Below are 21,987 nucleotides of genomic sequence, written 5' to 3' on the forward strand. Positions count from 1 at the left end.
TCTCTCTCTCTCTCTCTCTCTCCCTCTCCCTCTCCCTCCCTCCCTCCCTCCCTTTTTTTAAAAATCCTAGACAATTTGATCCTGTGCACGTTTCTTCCAATTAGCACCTCTGTTTTATTATACTTCACCAGGTCCAGAAACAAAGACATGCTGTGCTGACTCTCAGATCATAACCTTGGATAAGCAGGTGGCTGTTCCTCGCCAGTCTCTGCTCAGATGCCCGAGCTGTCTCCGCAACTTTTTCAACCTGTGGTGCCATTTCACCTGCTCTGCGAATCAGGTAAGTTTGTTCAACACATGAAAGGAAAGCTACACAGCATTGAAGAATTTGATACAAGCAGTGGAAAAATGCTGAGAGTTGAATTTGGTGCTAGCTCTAGAACTTCATAGGAGATTCCTTTTAGTGTTTTATCTCCTGAAATGTTTTATACTGCACTTGTTTTTGCTTTCCGTCCAGTCATTGTGAGGGAAATCAAAGTCCTGTGGTTTACAGTACAGAACTTGGTGTTTTCCTAGGATAAGGTTTTTTTCATCGCTTGATTAGAATGTCGCATGAAGTTTTAAATGTTTGATATTTTCTGTACTGGTTGTCAAGTCTTGGGGATGGAATATGATTTATAATTGCATTCTCAGTCTCTCCTGTGATAGTTGTTATAAGAAGAAAGTGAATATGCTAAATAATTACATACTCTGGAGTCTAACAGCTGTAGATACATATTGTATCTGCCAAATCATTGGCTTGTTAAAGTAGATTTCTGTCCACTTTTTCTTGGAACTGATTTTTTGTTTTCTTGTTTGTCTTTTTGTCATTTTTTACTCATATCAGTTTTTTACACTTCACGAGGAACATGTTTAGTACAATACATTGCATGTATATTCTACAGCACTCACAGCTTATTTTTTAACAAAAGAAAGTTTCATACCATTTGAGTACTAGTTTTTATTATTGTTCTACAGTCTGATTTTACACACGTGGCAAGGACTGCAAACTACACATTCCCGAATGGAACTGAAGCTAAAGCTGTGGTTGCAGTGGATTATGAGGTCTCAACCGACTTTGCAAATGGAATGTTCAACTCGTGCAAAAATGTTCAGAGCCCGAGCTCTAACCAACGCGCCCTCTCCTTGTTGTGTGGGAGGGATGTGGACCAGTGCACTCCGGAAGTCTGGCTCAAGTACATGGGGAATACGGACAACACCCAGTCGCCATTCAGCATTAACTTTATTGTTTCCAATTCCAACACGTCTTTTCCTGGTAAGATTCCTCTGTTGATTCCATCTCTTTTATTTCAAACTGACAAAGTGAATGTGTGTTCTGTAAAGGTTAATTCTACATGGGTTGCAAAAATAAGTGGTCAAACAATCTTCAAATACAGTCAAAATTATGAAAGCCAGCCACCGGTTGTTGAGGGGAAAAGTGGTCCTCTTGGACAGTGTCGGTATGATAACGTTAAAAACACAAGGAGCGAAGTAGGTAATGATCATTTGTGCAGATGATAAGGGAAGGTGTATATGGGTTTTGTGGCCCTTAATCCTCCAAGTGTCATGAACAAGTAGCCTGTGGTTTCAGGAGAAATTATATGATTTCTTCCTATTTTGAAGAAAAATTATTGAGAATAAGCAAACCAAGGAAGTAAAGGCCATAAACCTGTGCGTTTTCAGAAAGTATGTAATGAGGAAGTGGATCACATTTGAAAAAGAGTTGAAATGTTTGGCGACATATAAAACCGGGACCAATGAACTGAAATAGCGACTCAAATTACAGGCGATTATATCAGCCGAGACTCTACATAACTAAACTTATGGCCATGGACACTAGGAGGGTTGAATTGCTTATTTGTTGTTTTGGGATAGAGGGCCTGGAAGTAGGGTTGGGAAAATGTTTAGTTAGTGATCTTGCAGTGATCAAAGGCTATATTGTTATGTTTTAGAAAAGCTCGTATCTGTAACCGGTGTGGTTGACCGGTGCTTTTGTGTGATTTTGTCCTTCTTTCCAATGGAACATCTCTGGTCCTTATCCGTCCCCCCCCCCCCCCCTTTTTTTATGCTCTTGTTACACTTCTAATTTTCAGCATTTCCGTGATCTTTGTGTGTTGTGAGTGCCGTAGAATTTTTTCTAAACTAATATCTCTAATATTCTATTTTCAGGGACAAATGGCACGTCTGTCACGATTGAGCCGATGAATGTCACGACAGTGCCGTGCAACAAGGCCCCGACAGAGGACTCTGAAGCATGCAGCTGCCCTGACTGCCCTACATCTTGCTCCCCCATACCTCCCCCATCTCCCCCAGTGAAGCCCTGCGAGATCCTGCATGTGAGCTGCTACGACTTTGCCTTCACTCTGGTGTTTGCCGGCTTCCTCATGATCTTTGGCTGCTACAGCATTTGCTACAACATCATGGTGCAGGACTCACTCCGTCTGGAGCAGCCCGGTGATGATGCGACATCCAGCTGTTGTGGACGTATTGGCGGTGCAGGTGTGGTAGAGCCTTAGTCTGAAGAACATTCCTTTGCTTAGGCCAGAGGACATGTCCATCGTAGTCTTTCATTACTGCCTACCAGTACCCAAAAGCAAAACAAAAAATGTATCTGATATGTTTGTGAGAGTCTTAGAATGGAAGTCTTGTTTTCGTACAAAAATACCCCAACATATTCTCTGTTCTGTAGAAATTCTGCTCCTCGCCTACTTGTTGATGCTGAAAAAAAGTTATAAACTTATAAGACTGGATTTGCATATTGTGATGATAATAAAGTCCCATAAGTCAATTGGAAAGATCTTTTCCTGCATGTCCACTTTGAATAGCTTGAATTAATAGAATACAAAATAGTTTGTGTCTGAAAGGTATGAAGGGGAGGAGAGGTTAGTGAACCAATGTCTGTCATCTTGACTTGCCGAGTGAGTAGAGTCTTTTTTTTGTTTTTTTGTTTTTAAAAGTTGACAGCCATGTTCTTAGTATTCAACGATAATTGCAGATGCATTTTCTGAAGTGCACGCTTTCAAAATTAACTAATTGTACTCCCTCATTTTTCTGCTACTGTTCTCGTCTGTCCATTGGAGAAGGCCAATTCATTCCCAGTGCAGCAAGATGTACCTTGTTTGCTGAGCCAAAATTGGTCTCAATGATATGGGTGGCCTCAGCTTGTCTTGGCAAAGCATGACTGCCACGGTGTCAGTGCGTCCTGCTGCTCTCCTTCATTTTTTAGTCTCTTTGTCATCTCAAAATGGCACCTGAGGATAACTCAGTCTTTTAAGAAATCGCAAGCATTAAGCAGAAAAATGTTATCTGGCTCATTTATAAACGCTGTGTATCAAGAGTAATTGGGTCAGCAATTCATGCTTTTGACACATATATGTCTACTTTTTTTGTTCAAGTCAAGGTCAACAAGTTTTCCATTAACAGAAATTTATACGCGCAAGTCAAACATACTTAACTACAAGATAATTGAGATAATTGACCGGTTAAGATAAGAAAACAAAGATAACATGTGTATGAAGAGGTTGCAGACATGCGAGGTGAAGGTATAGAAAATCATTGTCCTAGTAGGAAGTCAAATTAGTAAACTGGCACAAGTAAAGCATAACTTCCCACACCTTTGTACACCAGAAAGGTCACAGCAGCATGTTGTTTCCCATTCCTGAGAGACATAACTGCTGCCCCATGATGAGCCAAAGTGTATTTTGTGGATGGGGGGGTGCTGTACTTTTACTCTTCTCCCCCCCGGAGGGAAGGGGGTTAAGATTTTTTAAATAACTGTACATTTCTCATCCAAATTTTTGATCACAGTATTACTACTATTCTGTCCAGCTGTCCATCGCAATGCCAGGAAGAAGGAGTTCTTGGATAACGTGAGCAGTGATCAGCTTGGCCGCTGTGAGAGGATGGGTGCCTCCATCGAGTCTTTCCTGGAACGCCTGTTCAGAAACTGGGGGAAAATTTGCACCAGACACCCTATTAAAGTCATCGTAAGTTGCTTGATGCCTTTTTTCCCCCTTTTACAGTCTATTAACCACTTCTCCGACTGCCACGTCCATTGATCTCTTGACTCTGTTTGATGGGATTATAAAGTGAGCCTGCGGTTGGGTTGGCAGGTGCTGTGGTGTGGTTTGCTCCTTCTTTCCCATCAAACATTAGTCGTCCATATCTCTCCTCCTTTTTTTGTGTTTGTTACTCTCTTGTAACGCCTCTAATCTTTGGCCCTTATATGACCTTATTGTGTTGCAAGTGCCTAAAACTCTTCCTAAAACCAAAGATTGTGTAAAACAAGATAGTTCACTCCTGTCTTTGAGCCAATTAAAGAAAGCATCCTCAAAATATGGTGGCGCCCTCTTCGAAATAGCGTGGACTTAGCGAACTGTTACTCTACTTGTGTGAAAAACAATAAAAGTGAAACTAACAGTTTGCGCTATTCCTATTCTTGTTCTGGACAAAACGAGAGCTTCAAAGCAAAAACTGCGGTGCCATCTGAAGCAATGCGCAGACTTCAGTGGACACTGTTTTGGCTGAGAGAACAATCTTGTTATGTACGATCTTTGCTAAAACTAAAGTAAAAGTAAGCCTGGTGATGAAATGGCTAAAGTCACTGTCGATAATGTGATTGTCTTGTTTTTTTTCTATACCCTATTACCATATCTATTTTTTTGTTAATTGACTTCCTCGTTGTTCTTACCCCACCCCCAATGAGATCTGGTGGTGAATAGAATGTAGTGTTGCTTTTCATCTTTCAGACAGCTCTAAACTAATTTTTAAAATTACAAATTACTACTTTTGTCCTTGTGCCTTTCTCACAAATGGTTTTTGTTTCTGTCATTATAATTTTCTATGAAAAACTTTTCCACCTTTTCCTCTTTATCACACACTCCCCGCTCTTTTCTTCATCGAGGATCAGGGTTCAGGATTTCCGCATTATACAGTGCTCTAAGCCTTCTAATAGTTGTAAAACGCAGAGAACATTTGTGTAGAGCATGGATATGCGCCATATAATTGCAGTTATTATTATTATTATTTTAACTATTATCAAATGACTTCCCTTTATTATTATTATTGTCTTCCATCTTGATGGTTCCCAGGTGATTACGCTCATCGTCTCCGCTGTGTTGTGTGCTGGCATCAGTTTGTTCCAGGTGACCACCAACCCTGTCAAGCTGTGGTCAGGCCCCAACAGCCGTGCAAGACTGGAGAAGGAGTACTTTGACTCCAACTTTAAGTAAGTGAACAACTGTCACGTCCGTGATATTTCGCCTCAGTTATTTTTCTAAACAAGTTGTTATTGATTCGGCAGCTTGTTGGGCTTCCCCGCTCTTAATCCCCAACACTTACTGGTACCTACATGCGGAAGTGACTGATATGTTATTTGTTATAAGAAGTTGTATTTGCCTGAGGGTAGCTCAAGTCAGGCTGATGTGAATACTAGGGGAGGGGAGGGATCTTGTCTTTTGTTTTAAAAAGTTTAAACAAAACTCCTTTGAATGGACACTAAGATTTTATGACTTACAAAAATTTTCTGTACCGGTACTGCAATTGTTCTTAGCGGGTGGATGGCAAGTACTCTGGTGTTGTTTACTCTTTCTTTCCTTATCAAACATGACTCATTCTTATCTTGCCTCTTTCTTTTCTCTGCATGTTACTCTCTAATAATGCCTTGAATATTCAGCTCTTGTATGATTCTTGGGTTTTTTAAACTCACTCAACCCTAGGTCTACACTTCCGGGTTGTCAGCTCTCCCAAGACATTTTTACCACTTTTTGAAACATTGAAGAAAATACTACCCAAATTTGGTACACGTTTTCTTCAAACCTTTGTGTTCATTGAAAATTTGAATGCAAAGTATGTCATAGTTTTTATGCAATACCCTGTGGAAAAAGGTCTATATACAGGTTCAAAAAGTAAACAAAAAGCTAAGAAAGGAAGTTTGTTCAAATTTCACACCCCCTCACATGATTCACGAATATAGCTTTCTTTGTTATAAATTTGGGCTTGCTCTTCTGGTCATAGTCTGTTTCAAACGAAAAATTGTCACTCTGCCTATTAGGCTATAGTTTTCTTCACACGAAAGTAGTGTTTTCGTTCTTGAGAGTGAAATTTTCCTTACCAATACTGTTGGCGTTAGGGTTGGAGCGTTGCTCACTCATACCGATATTATTGGTTTTAGGTCTGGGTGAGTTAAAACTCCTTATCTCTGGCAAACCGCTCCAAGCGGCTCACGGTCAGAACTGCAATGTCGGTGAGCCCCTGCGACATCAAATTACTTTTCGGCAATAGCTGAAAACAGGTCTATTTTACCAGGAGTTCATTTACAAGATGAACTATCAAAATATGTTCATTTGTTTTGATTTAATGATCAGATGCATGTGTCACTTTTTAGATTTCATACCAAAAGAGGGCCCTGGCATAGTTACCCTCCATGGAGATAAAGAGTGAAAAGAATTCAAATCCCAAAACATCATTTTTTTTCCAAATGTTATATTCTCTGTGCCTCCTAAAGCCCCATTTAGACGTACAGTTCGCTGATTGACAAACTGTAGGGTATCGAGAGGATGGCCGGCATTCTGTCAACTTCACGTGGAAACTGAGCGTGAAACAAAAAATCCTCTCGATATCGAAGGGTTCTCCGTCCAACCACCAGATATCTGGCGATGCCAGATATTTTCCGGCCGGCAAACTGAAAGAGTGGCGACGAGGGAGCGGCTTCTTTGATGTTGCCCCAGGCGGAGTTGAAAATGCATTCCAAAAATTTCCTAAATATTCGTCAAATCAAAAAAATAATAAGATTTTTGTGATCAGCGACCCAAAATTAGTACAATTCACTCAGGGAACGCAATTGAATGGCGAATTACCAAGTTAAATTCTTTTTGTGTGTTTTCTTTTGTTTTACCATTCGGCCCGCCCCTTCATTTTTGTAAGTGAAGGCAAATAATGTGTCACTTGGTGTGACGTGTACCGCCGAGATGTTTTGGAGTCAGCTGAGGGCTACACACCATTGTTTCATCTAGACGGTGCTGTTTATTTATTTATTTTTGTCTACACGCTATTGGTTTTACTATTGCACAATGTCCCTGTGGAAAAACAAGGAAACTGGGCGCTTTTTCGGTAGTTTCCACCCCGCGAGCGAGAGATATCAAACCTAATAGCAAAACATCAAATTATGGTAAAGTGCGCCCCCCACATTCTTATTAGATTTCTAGCTGCCCCCCTGAAACCCCCCTACTTCTACTCTTGGGACCAAAACTGGCGAATAGTAATTGGGGGGGCTACTGAAAAAGGAAACTGTTCTACAGTTCATCGAACATTATTGAACGTTGCCAGTATTGTGGAAATAGAATATTTGTGTGTGTAGGTACTTCATTTTAGTAGCCATTGTTTAGATGGTCCTCTTTCTAGAGGTTTTTTTTTTGGATTTGAGAACAAAAAATGCTGCTTCATCATCCAGCCATTGTTGACGTTTTTGACTTAGATCTAGCTACAGCATTCCAAGGACGGATAAAAAACTGTACGTCTAAACGGGACTTCTCTCGTCGACTAACTCAGTTTACCGATGACCCAGATCGAGCGTCCGTCGGTTAAACTGTCAGTTTGTCGATCAGCGAACTCTACGTCTAAATGGGGCTTAACTCTTCCATTTGTTCAAGGAACTTATGTCATTTATTTTGTCCCTTTCTCACAGACCATTCTACAGAACTGAGCAGCTCATCATCAGCAGACCCAACAACAAAACTACTTTCCAGTACGGGCCTGGTCCATTTCCTCCATTTATCAACTACACCAGTCTGTTTGACAAGACCTTTATGCATAAGGTATGTTAGACAGAAGTACCACCCCCCAGGGCAGTGCCACTGACTGAAGTGTCGTTAGGCCATTCCCAAAAGGGGGACATTTCTCATTCTAATGCACAGTAGAATTGTGAATGGGCTGATCCAACAATGTCATGCTCATAACTGTGCCTGAATTACAACAGGGAACTGCTGCTTTTTCTTTCCTAATCCTTACTATCGTCATTTCCCTCTACTTTTTTTGTATGTTTGTCACACTATTGTGACCCGTTATTTCAGGGGTGCCTTGATAGTCGAAGCAGACTTTGTGCTGTTGAAGCTAGAGAGGTGAGCAGAGTAAGTCTGATTCCGTGTAAGGACTTCTCTGTTGACATCCACCCTGCCAAAACACCTCTACTTTACTTTACTTTTACTTTTATCCACCGCTTATACCCTTTTGAGTGTCGTGGGAAGAAAGAGACGTCTCTTTCAGGGTGTCCAGTAAAGTCGTAAAAAAGTCGTAAATTCGGCGCTCTGGTCGTAAAGGTCGTAAATGGTAGTAATTGCGCCTTGAAGGTAGTAAACATTTGGTAAACGGTCGTAAATTAATCTGCGTAGGGAGTGATGAAGCCAAAACAGGCTTCATTGAACCCTAGCCGCAGTACATGAATCCGTTTTAGCCGGTCGCTATTTTGATATAATATTCGTTCTCCTTTTCCCCGTCCGAGAGTACGTTTCACGCAAAAAGCCGGCTATGGCGGCAGGCGAAAGTGTGCGTGACACCGAGGCTCGATCGGGAAAATCAAGATCTACTTTCGCTTTCAGAAATAAGCCGGTGATAGACTGATAACTAACGCAACATTTGTGACATGCAGGTTGTGCAGTATAGATATATATATATATAATATATATAATATATATATATATATTGATCTGTCTAAACGCTGTGCCGCCACGCAAATAAAATTTAATTAGTACTCGGATTCGTCTCTGTGCTGTCATTGTCACATGGGGGGGGGGGAGAAAAAAGAAAATACAAGCGTCGTCTGATTTTTAGATTGTCGGGCTCGCCATCGTGACCGGTCAATGAACCTGTGCGCGCGTGAGCACCGGCGTTTGTTGTTGGGGTCGCCAAAGTTCATTCAAAGTCTGAGCGTTGCGAAGCATAGGCCTAGGACTACCGAATGGGATAGGGGATTATTGATTTTTTTAAAGATGCACTCGGGGGAGGGGGTGGGGGTGCTAAAGGCAACACCAGAGGACAAAAACTTTGTATGGGTGATAGTAAATTATAACAATATTGTAGCTTTCTGTTCAAGGCTGGCAAATTTTCATTGTCTCTGCATCTCCCCCTCAGTTCTTACAACTCTCTCACTTCATGGGTCTACTGGGGCCATTCAAGTTATTGGGTTTGAGCAATAATTTTTGCCTTTCATGTTCATAATATTATGAGTCATGACACCCATATTGGTTCTTCACAGTCGAAATTCTTGTTCAAGGCCCTTCCGAACGCTCAAAGCAGGATTCTTTTTTTAAAATATAATATAATAATGAGAGGAAAATTTATAACTCACTGTAATACTTAGGCTAGTCAAACAGGACCCCAGTTCAACACTGACATATGTTGTGACTGGGTATATTTTGTGTGTGTGTGTGTGTGTTATGTAACACGCCTCTGGAAAATGGATGACTTTGTTGCGTGTTATTTTCGTTCCATATGATATATTATGTAGGCCTAATGATAATATATGTTAATGATGGCGCAAATGAACTCCCTTTTTCGAACTGGTGTGGGACTTGATTTGCTGGGTAGTAATTTTTTTTTCCAGGTAGTAAATTTTTTCAGAAAATATTGCTGGACACCCTGTTCTTTGTCGCCAGCCGGAGAGCTTGGGTCAGGGGGATGCCGTGGGTGTTTAATGTTTCCCTGACTCCATCTATCCAGGTCTTTCTCGGTGGCCCTCTAGCCTTCTTGCCATCGAATTTTTGGAGGTAGGCATGTTGTGCTGGATGGTGTGTTGGTAATCATAGGAGATGTCCGAACCATTTGATTCTTTGGTGTTGGATGTGATGCATGACATCATTTGTGCCCACCATTTCTCGGATTACACAGTTTCTAATTTTGTCTCGCCACGTCTTGTTTACTGCTTTTCTAAGGCATCGCATTTCACATGTTGTAATTCTTTGCTCTAATGTCTTCTTCATGGTCCATGTTTGGCATTGATAGGTGAGTGTTGGGATGAAAATGGTGTTGATCATTTTGAGTTTTGTTGTCATGGAGATGTTAGGATGTTCCAGTAGTGGAGTAAGCTGGTAACTAACATTATTGGCCTTTTGTACTCGTGTTTCAATTTCTCTGTTCAGTCGCCCATCCTCTGTAAATATACTTCCGAGGTACTTAAATTCTTGGACCTGTCTGAGACTGTTGTTGTTGATGTGTATCCTGAGTGGTTCTGGCTTTCTGCTTACTTTCATTGTCTCTGTTTTATTGATGTTGATCTTCATGTCGTAGTTGTTACATTCTTCGTTTAATCTGGTGGTGTGGTGTTGGAGACTTCGTTCATCTTTGTGTGTCAGGCTTTGGTCATCAGCGAAGAGTAATTCATTTAGGGCGTCTGGTTCTGTGTTGGCTTCTTTTGTAATTCTATCCAAATATATGATAAATAGTAGTGGTGATAGGACACAACCTTGTGTTACTCCGGATGTTGTCTCGAACCATTCTGTGAGTCCCTCTGACGTTCTTACTGTACTTATGCTGTTCTCGTAAATGGCACGGATGTTATCTAGAAGTTGGCCTCTTACATTGTAGTTTTTGAGTTCTTTCCACAGCTTGTTTCTGTTCAATCAGTCGAACGCTTTCTCCTGGTCGATAAATACTATATTTAGTTCCCTGTTGTATTCTATTGCCCTTTCGCACATTTGTCGTAGGGCAAATATTGCGTCGGTGCATCCTCTTCCCTTTCTAAATGCCATTTGGGCCTCACTCAGAAATGGTTCAACTTTGTGTCTTGTTCGCCATTCCAATATCTTGGCGTTCATCTTGCCCACATGGCTTCGCAGTGAAATGCCTCTATACATTCCACAGTCTCTCTTACTGCCTTTCTTTTTCCGGATTGGTACTATGACCGCTTTTTTGCCAGTCGCCGGGAACTTTTCTTTCTGTCCATGCTTTCTGGAAGATTTTTGTGAGTCAAGTTATTTCAGTTTCACCACATGTTAGGATGGTCTCCGTGGTGAGCTCATCTATTCCTGCGCTTCTGTTTTTTGGGCTGGTTTTAACTGCTCGTCTGACCTGTGATGGTAGGATTGTTGGTTCTTTTTCCTCTGGGTGATTGGGTTGGAATTCTTTGTTAGTTTGCTTTTGGGTGGTGTTCAAAAGTTCAGAGAAATATTCCCTTCATCTAGATTTGATTTTGGAGCTGTCAATAATGGGGTTTCCTGTTTTGTCATTAATTATAGCTGTTGGGCCGTACGGTTCTTCTCTGAGCCTCGTAGGACCCAACACCTCTACTAAAACAAAAAACAGACAGAAGTACAGTCGAACCTGTTCTAATGACCACCTGTCCAAGTCAATCACCTTTACAAACAACCTGTTCTCCCTTGCCCTTCCCTTAAAAAAAAATATAGTATAATGGCACTGTCTAAGGTGTCCACCTGTCTTTAGGCAGCCAATTTTGTCTTCGATTGTGGGTAGCCTTCTTGGACAATTTTAACTGCCTCTCCCCTCCCCCCCATTTTGAACTTACTTGAACTTGCACTGCATCTGGATCTTTGGTCTCCACTGTCTGTGGAGCCACATGTCGCGACCTCAGTGCTTTTTTGTCGTATCTCCATTTTTAATAACAGTGAAAACAGTTCATAACAAAGATTAGTTTAGTTTAGTTTAGTAAAGAGTTTTACGGCACTTGCAACACAATAAGGTCATATAAGTGCCGAAGATTAGAGGTGTTACAAGAGAGTAACAACAAACGTAAAAAAGAAGGAGGAGAGATAAGGACGATAGATGTTTAAGAGGAAAGAAGGAGCAAACCACACCAGAGCACCCGCCAACCACCCACCATAACAAAGAGTGAGCTTAAAAAGAAGTCGTATTTTCACTGTTAAAAAAATGGAGATATGACAAGAAAGCACTGAGGTCACAATGGGGTGCCCGTGACGTCTTGCAACATTCATTCCATCTATTAAGCTATGGGTGACTGACAGCTTCCCCAGTGTCTCGCCTCTCTGGCCTGCTAGTTTAACACTTTGCAGTCACTTACCCAGCAGTACAAAATGCCCCATCTGGTCACCTATTTAGGGGAGCTACTGCAACGGACTTCTCATCAGGCCTGGAGAAGAACTGCGCCAGGTGACCAGTACGGATAATTTTGCGCAATTGTGCGCCAAGTGACTTAAACTGTTAAGCTACTCTCTTATCACCCACTGCACATGTAAAATGGGAAAGAAAACTCAACTGTAATGGGGGGTGGGGTGTTTGTGTTGACGAGGATAAGCTAGTGGGGAGGGGGGGGGGGGTTGATGAAATGGCCGACAATGCCTTTGATGTTAAACAAATCTGCTGAAAGGTTGCAATGCACAGAATAAAGCAGTGGACAGTGAACTCCTTTCGTATTAACAGGACTTTCTCGTTAAATCGTTAAATAGATGTGCGCCTATCAAAGTCTACAGAATTTTACTTTTCACCGTCTTTTGATGACGTTTTCAGATGCTGGACCTTCAACTGGCCGTGGAGAATCTGGAGGTCTTGTACGATAACAAGAATATCACCCTGAAGGATATCTGCTTTGCCCCCCTCCGGCCAGACAACAGTAACTGCACCATTCAGAGTGTGTTCAATTACTTCCAGAACAGGCATGACCTCTTAGATCGGAATGTGACCAGCTCCACAGGCTGGGATACTTACACTTACTTGGACCATATCAAGTTCTGTGCAATGTAAGGGTTTTGTTGTTGTTGAACTTCTTCTTCTTCTTCTTCTTCTTCTTCTTCTTCTTCTTCTTCTTCTTCTTCTGCTGCTGCTGCTGCTGCTGCTGCTGCTGCTTCCTCCTCCTCCTCCTCCTCCTCCTCTTCCTCCTTTCCTCTTCTTCAGTGTTGATTTACTTTCACTACCATCTCATGTTCAGGTATTGTATAGTCCTTTTCTTATTCATTTTTATCCCTTTTGTACAAATATCAACTTGATATTCCTTGCAAATTAATAGTTTTAAAAAATTTGATGCCACACTGTTTTACCCCTTAATTTGATGTGGAGCAGTAGGTTTTTAATTTTTTTTCTTTAACATAATTGATGTGGGATAGTTTTAATGGCCAGGTGTGTGATCAGCAGCCAAAAATACTGTTTGACCCCCAAATCTGTTCATCTGTGTGTAGGGGTGAAAGTAAAAATTTACCTCTTTTTCTTCCTCCTCCTTTTTTCTTCTTCTTCTTTCTTTTTCTTTCTGCCTTTTCTTTTCTTTAACTTTTTTTCCCTCAAATGATGGCTTATTTTTTTTTACAAGATGTGACAGAAATGGGTTTTTCAAAGTGCGTTTGTTTCTACATTTTTAACTTCAGACAAGGCAAATCTTTCATCTCATTCTGACATGAAAATATTTTCCACACAGTGTGAAAAAAGTCAACATTTTAGGCTAAAAATCACAGCTTTTCTCAGATGTTGTCCAAGTAGAAGTGTTTATATTTATTTTATTTTATTTTTTAAAACTAATATGCTTTTAATTTAAATGCACTTTATTTTTCTTAAAAGCACCACATACATCAACTCATGTTCTTGGCGCTCATATGACCTTATGCAGTTGCGAGCGCCGTAAAACCTCTACTAAATCTAAATCTAACTCATGTTCTCTCTCTTCTGTCTATTTCAGCTCCCCGGTGTCCATCAATGACACAGACTCAATTGGTATCCCGTGTATGGGTACTTTTGGAGGTCCTGTCTTTCCATGGGTTGCCTTCGGTGGATATAAAGGTAAGCAGTTGTCTCAGTGTTTAAAATTTGTACTTGGAGAAATTCAGAGTTCTAATCAGGGGGCTCTCGTGGTTTAGAGGTAATTGTGTTCGCCTCTCTTTTAATAGATCCCGGGTTTGGAACCTGACAGTTACGGGAAAATTTTCTCCTTTCACCTCTATTCCTGCTGTCTGACGATATTTTGTGGTCTGCTTTCTTCTCGACATTCTGCCCTCACCTCCTTTGCCCCCTTCTATGGGCTCCGGACTCCTTCTGCAGCCTTTCTACTGCTGCTCCTTTGGTCCTTCTTACTGCTGCCTCTCAGCCCTGATGTTAGGGTAGGTGAGATCTAACACCTAGCCATCTCAGATAAGGGCAAAAAATCTCAATGGTCCTGTAAGCTAGTTGCGCGCGTTAAAGATCCCTTGGTGGTCCAAAATCGATAAGAGTAGGCTACGGCTGCCATCCAGGCTAAATTTAAAAAGGGAGACAGAATAGTGTGCATGTGTTGTGATCAAATATTACGATTTTAAAGGAACCAGAACAAAATATTTGATAGTGGGGCAGCAAAGACTGTCTAATTAATTATGGATGAAAATTGTGTTGTAACTGTAATTGTCTAAAAAATGTTACAAAATGTAAGCAACACTTTTAATGTTCTATTTCTTTCAGACGGCCAGTACAACACAGCAGAAGCTCTGGTCATCACGTTTGTGGTGAACAATTACCTGGATGAGGACCAAAATAGCATGGCCGAGGCCTGGGAGACAGAGTACATCGCGTTTATGAAGGATTACGTCAAAAAACACCCTGATGTGACCATTTCTTTCTCTTCTGAGGTGATAAGAATGTTTTTCTTTTGTTTGTTGTTGGGTTTTTTGGGGGGTTTCTCTATAGTACCTATTGGAATGGTGATTTCGTATGGACAGTCGTGCTGCATTTTTCATGTAAAGTTGTATCATGGTCTTATTGAAAAATGCAAAGCTCATAAAGAAAGGGGCAGGAAATGGTTCTTGTGGAGCCTGAAAAACTTCTTTGCAAAGCTCAAATTGTTAAAAGGCTTGGATTTGTCAAACGATAGTTTTACATATTTTTTTTTCAATTTGACCTTTTATTACTACAGGCTTACCTTGATATTTTGACAAGTGTATTTGCTTGTGTTACAATTTGTAACTTGTATATAAATTTCTTTCTCTTGGTGTATATATAAATATTTGAACATCTGCTTATTGAATGAAATGAAGATATGAAATCAATTTATTATCAAAGTAAAGACTGAAAAGAATCTGTGTCAAATGGTTATACTGAAAAGATATGAAGGTAGCAAAGTTGATGAACAAGTCAAGGGCAAAGTAAAGATGTGAAGTCTGCTCCATTGAAAGTGTTGCGGTAACGCAAGCATTGTTCAACCTTGGAAGAACTTTGTTTTGGTTATTAATATTATTCTCTCTCTCTCTCTCTCTTTTTTTTTTCTTCTCCCTGTCAGAGGTCCATTGAGGACGAGATTGACCGGGAGAGTTCGAGTGACGTGATGACCATCCTCGTCAGTTACTTGATCATGTTTGGCTACATCACTGTCATGTTGGGTCGCTACAACACTGTCACCCGCATCTTGGTAGGTTCCAGCATGGGAAAAAGGGGTGGATTTGTGGGTGGGGTGAGGGGTTTTTCATCTTCATTTTTACGGTTACTCAGATCATAGTAGGTTTCGTTCGGCATGCAAAAAAGGGATGGGGTGAGGGGTTAGGAGATGGCAACATACTGAGAGACATGCCATTCTTTTTTCTGGCTAAGTAAGTCCTATTTCCTTTTTTTTTCCCTCCCGACAGTTATTTCTGTTTTTTATCTTCATTTTTACGGACAGTAAGTGACTATCACTATTTTGGACCGTTTCAGCAGTGTCACCAGGATCATGGTAGGTTTTGGCATGCTGGGAAAAAAAGGGGGGGGGGGGGGAATATTGAGAGCACGGTATTCTTTTTGGTGTGGGCATTTGGTGTTTACTACTAAAGACAGTGAAAATAAAATAGAAGCATCAGAAATGTGTTTTCTTAGGAGACTGCTAAGAGTTTCGTGGAAGGAAAAGAAATCAAATGAGGTAGTGCTTGATGAAGCCCATGTGGGACGCTCAGTGTTAAAAACAATCAGGAAACGACAAATGCAGTTTTTGGGACACCTGAATAGACGTAAAGGTCTTGAACATCTAGCTCTCACTGGCAAAATTGAGGCCCGGAACAACTTACTTAAGGAACCTAAACAAATGGGTAACAGGGAAAGATCAGGGAAACGTAGCTTTTTTGAGAGCATCCGAGCAAAGGAATGAATGGAAAACCATGATCGCCGATATCTGTCACAGATCTGGCACTGGATGATGATGATGATTTGGTGTTTACAGCTGGCTTTGTAAGTTTTAGCTCCTTTTTTTCCTTCTGTCAGTCAGTTATTTCTGTTTTTCATCTTTGTTTGTGTGGACTGTAAGTGACTTTTATCAGCGTGTTAACCTTTTATCTCGCCATTTTCTTGAAGTGGTTTCCAAGGGGGTGTTAACTCTTAGTTTGATCTCGCCTTTTTTTCAGGTGGATTCCAAGGTGGTTCTTCTTTTTTATGTTTGTTACTCTCTTGTAACACCTCTAATCTTCTGGCGCTTTTATGACCGTATGCAGTTTCGAGCGCCGTAAAACCTCTACTAAAAACTAAAAAACAAGGTGGTGTTAACCTTTTGTTTTATCTCGGCCTTTTCTTTAGGTGGATTCCAAGGTGGTGCTGGGCCTTTGTTTTACCTCGCCCTTTTCTGTAGGTGTTTTCCAAAGTGGTGTCGACCCTTTGTTCTATGTCACCCTTTTCTTTAAGTGCACATCAAGGTGGTGTTAACCTTTTGTTTTATTTCTCCCTTTTCTTTAGGTGGATTCCAAGGTGGTGCTGGGCCTCTCTGGAGTGTTCATTGTCCTTGTGTCTGTGGGTGCTTCCCTGGGCTTCTACAGCTACCTGGGCATCCCGTCCACCCTCATCATTGTGGAGGTGGTCCCGTTCCTGGTGCTGGCCGTCGGGGTGGACAACATCTTTATCCTTGTGCAGACCTATCAGGTGCGTGGCTGTTTGGGTTTTTTTGTTTGTTTTGTTTTTTGGTGGGGGAGGGGGGTTGTTTTTTTGCTTTTTATTTGTGTTGTTTTCTTTAATGCTACATCCTGAGAGTCATGAGAGGATGCAACTGGTAGGTCCTGCTTCTTTTCTTTCTCCCTGTGGGTGGTTGGCGGGTGCTCTGGTGTAGTTTGCTCCTTCTTTCCTATCAAACATCTATGGTCCTTATCTCCCCTCCTTCCATTTTGTATTTGATACACTCTTGTCTTGTAACACCTCTAATCTTCAGCACTTATATGACCTTATTGTGTTGCAAGTGCCGTAAAACTCTTACTAATACTAAAACTCTTTCCCTCTGTTGTTTCTGTCTATCTGTTGTGCATTTTCCCCAGCACAAAGTGATCTTTATCATGTTATGGGCTTTTCTTTATTCAAACAAATAAGCAAACAAGCCCCTATCAACACTCTTTAGGCGGGTGCTTGTTTTGACCCTGCCTGTCAGGGCCAGCTCAGGCTGAGAGGGAGACAATGTCTAAGGAGTTCAGTACCCCTTAGGCATTTGCTCTTCAGCTTAACTGTTTGCTGTAGAAGACATGACTTTGTTCAAAAGTGGACAAGTTATTCTACAGGGGTGTCTTCATCTGTCAGCTGGAATATTGTGTCCCTCTTAAACAGGGCCGAACCAACTCACCTCCTGAGTGATCTGTTTATGTTAATGGGAGAGGTGTAAAACATTTACAATCACAGACCCTCCACCCCCACCCCCACCCACCCACTCTTTTCTGAGTCTGTTCTTCAAATCCTGAATATCATATAAATTGTGTGAAGAGGGGGATAAAACACTTGCCACATTAAATCGTTTCCAGAGAGAGCAGCGCTTAGATGGAGAAACCACTGACCAGCTAGTGGCTCGAGTTGTCGGAAAAGTTGGCCCCAGCATGCTGCTCACCAGTTCCTCTGAATCTCTGGCCTTCTTCTTGGGTAAGTCAGAAATTCTTTGTCTTTTTCTTCCACTTCTTCTTGTCTTCATCCATTTTCTATTTGTGGTGGCCGAAATTTACTGTTCCAAAGGCTTTTTAATGGCTGCATCGATCAAGATGCAGTTTTCGCCAAAAGATTCGTAAAAATATTCTCCAGATCATGACACCCTTCGTTTTTTCAATTTTGAGACAATTTTGCTGCAAAAAGCTACATTCCTTTATTTCGCCGATCGCTTTTGTAGGCCGACGCTTCTGTCTCTGTAATTTTAGAAAATCCGTCAGGTTTATTTATTTCTAGTACTTCCGTTCGATACTATCACGCATGGTCGCGCAATACTGAGCACTATTTTAAGTGTGCGACCGGTATAGATCTAGCCTCATGTTTTCTTTTTTTACTTGGTGCTAAATTTGACTACACATGATCCTTTCGTTTGGTGCCCATCATCGCTTTTTCTGGACTCCTTTGTCAAATTCTTTTTCTTGCTTCTGGGAACAATTAACACGCTTCTGTCTCAATCCGTTCATCGAACGGGGGCCCAGCTAGTTATTAGCATAAGGCTCTGAGATTATTCTTCTTTCTCTCCCTCTTCTTTGTTTAATCATTGTTATCATCATTTAGGGCTTTTAGCATTTTTTTCTTTGTCTTTTTCTTTCCCTTTCTTGTTTTATTGCCACCATCATGATTTTTCTGAATATCAGTCAAGTGATTTACAACTCTTTATGGCGTTATACAGGAGCCCTGACCGACATGCCTGCTGTGAAGGTTTTCTCGCTGTACGCTGCCATGGCTGTTCTGTTTGACTTCCTGCTGCAGATAACCTGCTTTATCTCGCTCCTTTATCTGGATGCCAAGAGGGAGGAGGTAAGAGAAATAAGTTTTGGAAGAATTTTCCTTGGTATATATAATTCCTTTGAAGGTTTAAATTCATTTTTGGTACCGAAATTTCTACGGGGAGGATGAGGGGTAATTGTTTACTTCTACGTTTTGGTTGCCCTGCTAAATTCGAAATAATTTATTCTGTAAATAGATGAACTGTAGCTTGTCTGCAATTTTAGAGCTTAATGGTTAGTGGTTCTTTAGACAGAGAACCTTCTGATTCAACCAATTGTTTGTATATTTTTGCTTCTGCTACCACTTAATGCTACTATTAGACTGTTCAGTGGCTAAACCGTCATTTCGCTCATTTCACTGCTGTTACTTTTCCATACTTCTCCTCAATTTGGGGCGTCATGCTTAAAATATTCAATTTGAGCACATTGCACTCCGAATATATTTTTTGAGTGTCATCACTTGTAACTACATGCTCACTTCATATTTAGTTCTAGGGAATAGGTTTAACAAGTGAAATCTTCAGCCGGGCAATTTACTGATGTTCAGTCTTCTTATTTAGGATACTCTCAGTCTATGCTTGTTGTTAAGGTGGTCAAAATTCTTGACTACAATTCCTCAAATTCTTGTACACCTGGTTATGGACTGTCAAATGAATGTGGGCATGGTATTCTTTCTTTGTTCTCAGGCAAATCGACTGGATTTCTGCTGCTGTGCCCGTGTTGATGCGGAAAGTCCCAAGAATGGCAGTGGAATTTTGTACACAATTGTCAGCAAATATTACGCTCATTTTCTCATGAAGGAATGGGTGCGACCAATTGTGGTAAGGGTCGCTGCTCTTTGTGTTTTAGGTTATTTTCCACTGTGCTTTTTTTTTATTGCTCTGTGTATTTTGTGGAGATAGGTATTGTCCATTACGTTTATGCAGCAGCAGTGGTATTAATTATGGTATTTTCACTTCTTTGCACATGTTTCGTTGTCACAGCTGCAACTGAAAATTTACTTCCTGAAGGGAAATAACAGACAGCCATAAGAATGGACAAATTGTGTTTTTCATAAGTATTGGGTTTTTGTTTTTTGGCACAGGTGACTAGTCCATCTGATGCTTATACTCTGTGAGGGGGGGGTGGGGGGTGTATGTAACATTGTGAAAATGAATTGCTACAGCAATACAGGAATAGCACAGGGCATTATGATCTGATGCATGTGAGTGCGTTAACAAAAGTGTAACCTTGCTTTCCTCAGATGGTGATCTTTGTGGGTTGGTCCTGTGCCAGCGGTGCTTTGACCTCCAGAGTCAACATCGGTTTGGACCAGTCTCTCTCTATGCCAAAGGTGTGTGTCTGTTGATCTTGCCTTTTTTCCTACATTAGATGGCCGTTATAATGGTGATGTGCTTCTCTTTACACATTGTAAACTCATAGCCTGAAAGAGATGGAAGAATCTAATGAAATAACATTGAAATGAAGAGTTTTGGGTGGCTGGAGGGTGCCACTTGTAGGTACTACCCTTTTTTCTTTTGTTTTCTTTTGATGTTTCTGTTTGCCCTACAGTGAGATCAGGAAACAGTAATGTTGTCAGGCTGACCTTCAGTTTTGTTAAGTCCAAGTACGGTCCATCCTGCTCTAAGAATGTATAAGATAATAAGCTGTACAAACGACCACTTCCCACTCGCCTTTGTATTTTTTCTAAAGAGATAAAAGTTCGTGATAGGTCCTTGCCATTAGTTATTTGAAATATGTTGAAATGAGAGTTGGGCCCACTGAGGATTCTCTCTGTCTTTAGGCCCTTTTTTTTTAAACTACACTAAATGACCTTTATTATGCCAATGTGTCTCTACTTACTCAATCAGATTTAAAACTTTAGCGTAATGTATCTTTTCTTCCCCAATACTCGTATTTTGTGGGCTTGATTATGTCAATTTGGTTCTCTTGACCCCAAACAAATTGAAATGAGTTTTTTAAAGATAAAAAAGCTCTAGCATCACATACGTTCTCTCCCTCAGGACTCGTATGTACTGGACTACTTCCACAACATCTCTACCTACCTGTCTGTGGGTGCCCCCGTGTACTTTGTGGTGCGAGACGGACACGACTACACAACGTACGATGGTCAGAACGCAGTGTGTGGGGTGGCGGGATGTCCCCAGACCTCTGTGGTGCAGCAGATCAACAGTGCCTCTCTCTTGCCAAATGAGTATGTCTTTTATTCATAATTACATTTGTTTTAAGGTTACCAAAACATGGGAAATAGCTCCCCACCCCCAATAAAAAATAAATCACCGTATCCGAAACTAAGAATCCTGGGAAAATATGGAATATCTCAAGAAACTTAAAATGTGGCGTGGGTGTTTTGTAGGTGTTCCTTTGTGATCAGCTCTTACTTCATATTTAAGGGGCTAAAGCTTTACTCTTGCGTACTCGCAGCACCTACTTCTTTCTCAGTGGCTACCTGGTGAAATGTAGCTTTTATTATGCCTGCTCTCAGAGTGTCTGCAACTCAATGGCATTTGTTACTGACACTGAAATCAATTCCCACACACTTGAGAGAGTGAGGAAGAGAGAGAGATAGCCGGAGGTGAGCAATAAAATTCTCCATCAGGATTCTAACTACGACTGTAAGCAGATGAGCTTTGAGATAAATCCAGACGAGGAGAAGGCAGCAGCTATTGACTGTGGCGGTTCTCCACAACAACAATGCATTGTTCGCGTGTCGCCGGGCGCGGGGCGCAAAAACACTTACGCGCGGTGATAGCTGCCCCGGCGATGCTCAGGGATGCTGTCATGTCATGAGAAAATGTAGTACCGTCTGTAGTTAGTTCACTAGGTTACTAGGCCTTTAACAAAGAAGGAGGCCTGTGATTTCTATTGCACATTTTAGGCAACCCCACCTCTAATTGACCTTTAAGTTAACATACATTCTAATTCTAATAGACGCAGATACATTACTACGTCTCTATAGATCTGAAAAAATAATATCACCGTAATTAAAGGAATAATCGGTTTAATTTTCAGCAAATTTACTCGTTCTCCAGTGTCCCTCTGACATCTCTCTCTCCCTCTCTGTCGGTCTGTCTGTCTTTTTTTCTCTCCCTGTCTCTTTTTCTCTTTCACTGTCTCTCTTTTTCCCCCCTCTCTCCCCCTGACTGTCTGTCTGTCTGTCTCTCTGTCTGTCTCTCTCTCTCTCTCTCTCTCTCTCTCTCCCTCCCTCCCTCCCTCCCTCCCTCTGCGTCGGTACGTTAGCCTAGTGGTTTGGCTACCAGACTCGTAATCATGAGATTGCAGGTCCTTGGGAAAGGCACTTTACACGAACTTCCCACTTGGCTCGGTCCTATCGGAGACGGACGTTTACTAGCAGGTCCCGCCTCTTAAATAACCTAATAGTGTTGATTTCACCATTTCTCTCTCTCTC

General features: G+C 41.2%; 1 protein-coding gene across 1 annotated transcript in view; it reads left to right on the plus strand.

Annotated features, from left to right (window-relative positions):
- LOC101862111 (NPC intracellular cholesterol transporter 1) overlaps nucleotides 1-21,987 on the plus strand; it is a 47,124-nt gene that overhangs the window by 8,325 nt on the left and 16,812 nt on the right. The window contains exons 3-18 of the mRNA XM_005097419.3: nucleotides 132-280; nucleotides 958-1,255; nucleotides 2,149-2,478; nucleotides 3,808-3,965; nucleotides 5,070-5,206; nucleotides 7,664-7,793; nucleotides 12,454-12,683; nucleotides 13,610-13,710; nucleotides 14,362-14,528; nucleotides 15,176-15,304; nucleotides 16,591-16,773; nucleotides 17,634-17,748; nucleotides 18,482-18,609; nucleotides 19,265-19,399; nucleotides 19,822-19,911; nucleotides 20,582-20,772. Coding sequence (XP_005097476.1) covers nucleotides 132-280; nucleotides 958-1,255; nucleotides 2,149-2,478; nucleotides 3,808-3,965; nucleotides 5,070-5,206; nucleotides 7,664-7,793; nucleotides 12,454-12,683; nucleotides 13,610-13,710; nucleotides 14,362-14,528; nucleotides 15,176-15,304; nucleotides 16,591-16,773; nucleotides 17,634-17,748; nucleotides 18,482-18,609; nucleotides 19,265-19,399; nucleotides 19,822-19,911; nucleotides 20,582-20,772 — 2,671 coding nt within the window. The remainder of the gene's footprint in view (nucleotides 1-131; nucleotides 281-957; nucleotides 1,256-2,148; nucleotides 2,479-3,807; nucleotides 3,966-5,069; nucleotides 5,207-7,663; nucleotides 7,794-12,453; nucleotides 12,684-13,609; nucleotides 13,711-14,361; nucleotides 14,529-15,175; nucleotides 15,305-16,590; nucleotides 16,774-17,633; nucleotides 17,749-18,481; nucleotides 18,610-19,264; nucleotides 19,400-19,821; nucleotides 19,912-20,581; nucleotides 20,773-21,987) is intronic.

The sequence above is a fragment of the Aplysia californica genome, unplaced genomic scaffold, assembly GCF_000002075.1.
Source record: "Aplysia californica isolate F4 #8 unplaced genomic scaffold, AplCal3.0 scaffold00154, whole genome shotgun sequence".
In the NCBI taxonomy this organism is placed as follows: Eukaryota; Metazoa; Mollusca; class Gastropoda; order Aplysiida; family Aplysiidae; genus Aplysia; species Aplysia californica.